This window comes from Lycium ferocissimum, unplaced genomic scaffold (assembly GCF_029784015.1).
Source record: "Lycium ferocissimum isolate CSIRO_LF1 unplaced genomic scaffold, AGI_CSIRO_Lferr_CH_V1 ctg19283, whole genome shotgun sequence".
NCBI lineage: Eukaryota > Viridiplantae > Streptophyta > Magnoliopsida > Solanales > Solanaceae > Lycium > Lycium ferocissimum.
The window spans coordinates 2,152-5,929 of record NW_026718320.1 but is presented as its reverse complement, the minus strand read 5'-3'; the positions used below and the strand labels follow the sequence as shown (position 1 = coordinate 5,929).

At 34.1% G+C, this 3,778-nt stretch overlaps 2 protein-coding genes across 2 annotated transcripts; both read right to left on the bottom strand.

Annotated features, from left to right (window-relative positions):
* Positions 1 to 459: 459 nt before the first annotated feature.
* Positions 460 to 954, bottom strand: LOC132042934 (uncharacterized). Its single transcript, XM_059433444.1, has one exon. It carries the CDS (start codon positions 952 to 954, stop codon positions 460 to 462), a length of 495 nt encoding a protein of 164 aa, XP_059289427.1.
* Positions 955 to 1,118: 164 nt separating this feature from the next.
* LOC132042935 (CASP-like protein 4D1) lies at positions 1,119 to 2,885 on the bottom strand. Its single transcript, XM_059433445.1, has 3 exons — positions 2,644 to 2,885; positions 1,870 to 1,999; positions 1,119 to 1,160 (listed from the first exon to the last, which is right to left on the bottom strand). Exons 1-3 carry the CDS (start codon positions 2,883 to 2,885, stop codon positions 1,119 to 1,121), a joined length of 414 nt encoding a protein of 137 aa, XP_059289428.1.
* Positions 2,886 to 3,778: the final 893 nt, after the last annotated feature.

The following is a 3,778-nucleotide window of genomic DNA, read 5'->3' as shown; positions in this document are numbered from 1 at the left end:
TTTTAGGCTTATTAAACTTGAAGGATTGTGGGTATCCAACAAGCTTATAGCATTTCTCCTTTTCATGTCCCTGTTTCTTACAATAAGAGCAAAACAGATTGTTTCTTCTCACATCTGTGTTAGAATACTGATTAGATACCTGGTTATTTCCCTTGTATCCATTATTACCTTTTTGATTGCTCCATTTCTGGGTATTAGTGTTGAAAGCAGTAGAATCAATAGTAACTTGGTTTCCAGTATGCACTTCTCTTTGTGTTTCCTCATGCAAAATAATGGAATATGCTTGTGCTGTGGTAGGGAGTGGCTTCATCATTAAAATATTTCCTCTTATTCCAGAATAATTCTCGTTTAGTCCCATAAGGAACTGAATTAATTGTTGATCCTCATTCATTTTCACATTATGTGCTTTTGCACCACAATTGCAGTCACAACTACATATCATAAAAGTATTGAGTACCTTCATTTGATCCCAGATCCTTTTCGCCATGTGAAGTATCCGGCCACATCACTGGTTGCTTGAGAGATGTTGTTCAGTTCCCTCTGCAACTGAAACATTTTGGTGCCATCTGTCTGGCCATACCTTTGCTCCAGTTCATTCCAGAGATCCTCAGCCGTTTGAGAGTAAATCACACTCTCTGCTATCTCCTTGCTAAGAGAATTCAGTAACCAGGCCAAGACCATGTCATTACACCTTCTCCATTGCTCAAACAAAGGTGAGTCTTCTGCTGGTTTCTTACATCCCCCATTGATGAATCCCAACTTGTTTTTCGCAGAAAGTGAGATCAAGACTCCCCTTTTCCAATTACCATAACTTGTTCCATCAAAATTAATATTTATAAGGTTCATCCCAGGTGAATCTGAAGAGGTGAGGAAGTAAGGATGACTACCATCAACCATTTTAGAGGATGCAATCTGGGAAGCCTTAGATCCGGAAGTTTCAATTGTTTCCACCATGATGAAGACTTATATTTTGAAAAGATAAGAGGATGGACTGGTAATCAGAGTCCTGCTCTTGATACCATGAAAGAAGAGAAGGAATTTGGGAGGAACTTTCCTTGTACTGATTGTATTATTTGTGTGTTTTACAATGTATACATGCCTGCCTTATATAGAAAAATCTATACACGTTCAGTGCTCAAAAGAAGACTCCTAACTAGACTCTACAAAACAGAAATAGACTCTAGTGAAAATATAGAGTTCTAATATTTACAACTCTTATCTATAAGAGAAAAAATCTGAAGTTAAACCTAATCAAATACTATCTGATGTCACACGAATTGGGCCAGATAAATTGTCACAAACAGGCAGCCCAACACTTAAACAGTTGCTTGTTCATTTACTGAACTAAACCAGCCCAAGTGCATAATAATACAGCCCAGCCAATTTATGTCAGAAAGGAGCTCATTTCATTGTCTTCTTCATTGTCATCTTGGTCTGTACTTCACTTAGTTGGGAATTCGATTTGCTCGGAGCTAGATGCTCCGTCAACAGTGACAACCTAGATTGTGTTATTGGGACCGAATTTAACAATTTTTGACGTTGTTGTTGTTGTTTTTTTTTTTTTTTTTTTTTTTTTTTGCTTCTTCTTCATTTTATGTGATTTGTATAGCACATTTGAGTAACTTCTTTATCAAAAAATCAGTTTTCTGACATTGGTGCGATAAAAAAAGAAAATTGAATAACCATTCATGAAATTAACCTCTAAAATACATTTTATCAGTCATATACAATAAATTTGGATCAAAGGCTGGATGTGGAAAAATAAAAATAGTTCCTCAAGTACTTTAAATCTAGTTATTATTTTAGGCATGAATATAAATTATTTTTCAATTTTCAGTTTTTTTAAGGAACCTCAGTTGATTTGTATACCTTATCACTAAAGAATTCAAAATAAGCAAGGCCACTGTCAATGGGACTTCCAGATTTCACATGGAAAATTGTGAACCAAACTAATAGCAATGTGTAGGCCATTCCAATTGCATCTGCAGATATCATACAACTGCATCCACACACAAAAAAAAAAAAAAAAAAAAAATCAACAAAACAAAATAAAATTAGGACCACTAAAAGCATATCTCCAGTTAATTGCTTATATATTTGACTAGTAAGTCTAATGAATGACCATGGAGGCTGGTGCTAGTGGTTGTGCAGCTATAGTAGATAAAATTGTGTTAAAATGTTACATTCACATGAATATTTATATGAATAATGTTCAAAAGATTTTAAGATTTTGTACAAAATTTGAATAAACCCAACCTATTCAAAACAAATTAGTCGTAAAACAACAACAACAACAACATACCTAGTGTATTAATCGCACAAGTGGGGTTTGGGGAGGGTGGAGTGTACGCAGGCCTTATCCCTGCCTTGGGAGGTAGAGATGTTATTTCCGATAGACCCTCGGCTCAAAAAAAGTCGTAAAACATATAAATGAAAAAGAAAAAAATAGAAATGATCCTATTAAAATACTTATGAAGTGGGAAAGGTAATTTACCAGTAAGCATGGATGTCAGTGGAAAAAAAAAATCAAAAACAAATGCAATTAATGAAGTAACATATAAATGATCCATTTAAAAATATTTTTGAAGTGAAAACAAATGAGGTGTAAGTGATAAAGTATTTGTAAGGGGAAAGCTAATTTACCGGTAAGCATAGATGTCAGTGGACTTAACCTTGACTGGAGAACCATAAATGTCAAATGTATCAAAACTATCAGTGGCAATGACAATCAATGACACAAACAAGAAAATGAATGTGATGGCTCTAATCGCTAGATGTTTCATAATTAGTGGTTTCAAGCCAACCATCATAGGTGACACTGCTGCAGTTGATGATGTTTGGTTTTGGTTCATTGTTGTTGTTGATGGTGTTTGGTTTTGGTCCATATGGTTAATCTTCTACTTTTCTTACTAGTGCTAGTAATAAATATGAATCTTGTACATCCAGAAGAAATTACAAATTAAAGTCCCGTTTGTTGTGAGCCTTGGCTTGTGAATAAAGTAATTTTGGATAATTCCTCAAAGTAGCTTCATCAAGTCCTTGTTGAATGAAAATCAATTGATTTTCAAGTATGGCTGTATTGGTCATGGAGTTGTTGGCAATATTATGTGAAGAGGAATTGTTGGTACTTGATCTTTTTCCAATATATAAGCAGGAAGAATAGGTGATGACTATAAGTATAACAATTATTAATTGGGAAAATCCAATGCCATAGCCATAAGTCTCAAAGGTTTTTTCACCTATGTTATCTTGACTATCAATTCCATCCCCTATTGTGTTGTTCATTATTTCTTGAAAGAGGTTTTGAATCTTGAAAAAAAAAATTGTGTTGAGATAGAGAAAATTAAAAGGGGAAGAAAAAAGGTTTTTTTTTTTTTTTTTTTTTTTTAATACTTTGGAGGCTAAGGAAAGGGAAGTGATATGATCTGCATATCTTCACTCGAGCTGCTGCAATAAAGGGGAGTACTCTGTGTTTGCGCAGTAGTACATTCCTGGCTGTTAAGTTAGTTACAACCTTTTGGTTGTTACACTTCAGTCCCTGTTTTATTTCACTTAAGTTCCTCTGTAGTTGAGACAATTATATGTAGCTCATTTCCTTATTGAGCAGGATATGTTGAATGAGAATAACCTTAGCCTTAAATTAGTTTAATTCCTTTATTGTTCTGTTAATTGTTCTTGGATTGCATCAGGAAGATACGTCTAGCTATTGAAGCTTTTATAGATATATGAATATAAGAGAATCTTTTTATGTCATGAAGGACTAAGCAACTTAAAAAGT

Coding starts and splice junctions, on each gene's coding strand:
- LOC132042934 (XM_059433444.1), bottom strand. CDS start 954: ATGGTGGAAACAATTGAAACTTCCGGATCTAAGGCTTCCCAGATTGCA.
- LOC132042935 (XM_059433445.1), bottom strand. CDS start 2,885: ATGGACCAAAACCAAACACCATCAACAACAACAATGAACCAAAACCAA. Junction 2,000..2,643: donor ACTGACATCTATGCTTACCG/GTAAATTAGCTT, acceptor GTGTGGATGCAG/TTGTATGATATCTGCAGATG. Junction 1,161..1,869: donor TTGAATTCTTTAGTGATAAG/GTATACAAATCA, acceptor TCTGTTTTGTAG/AGTCTAGTTAGGAGTCTTCT.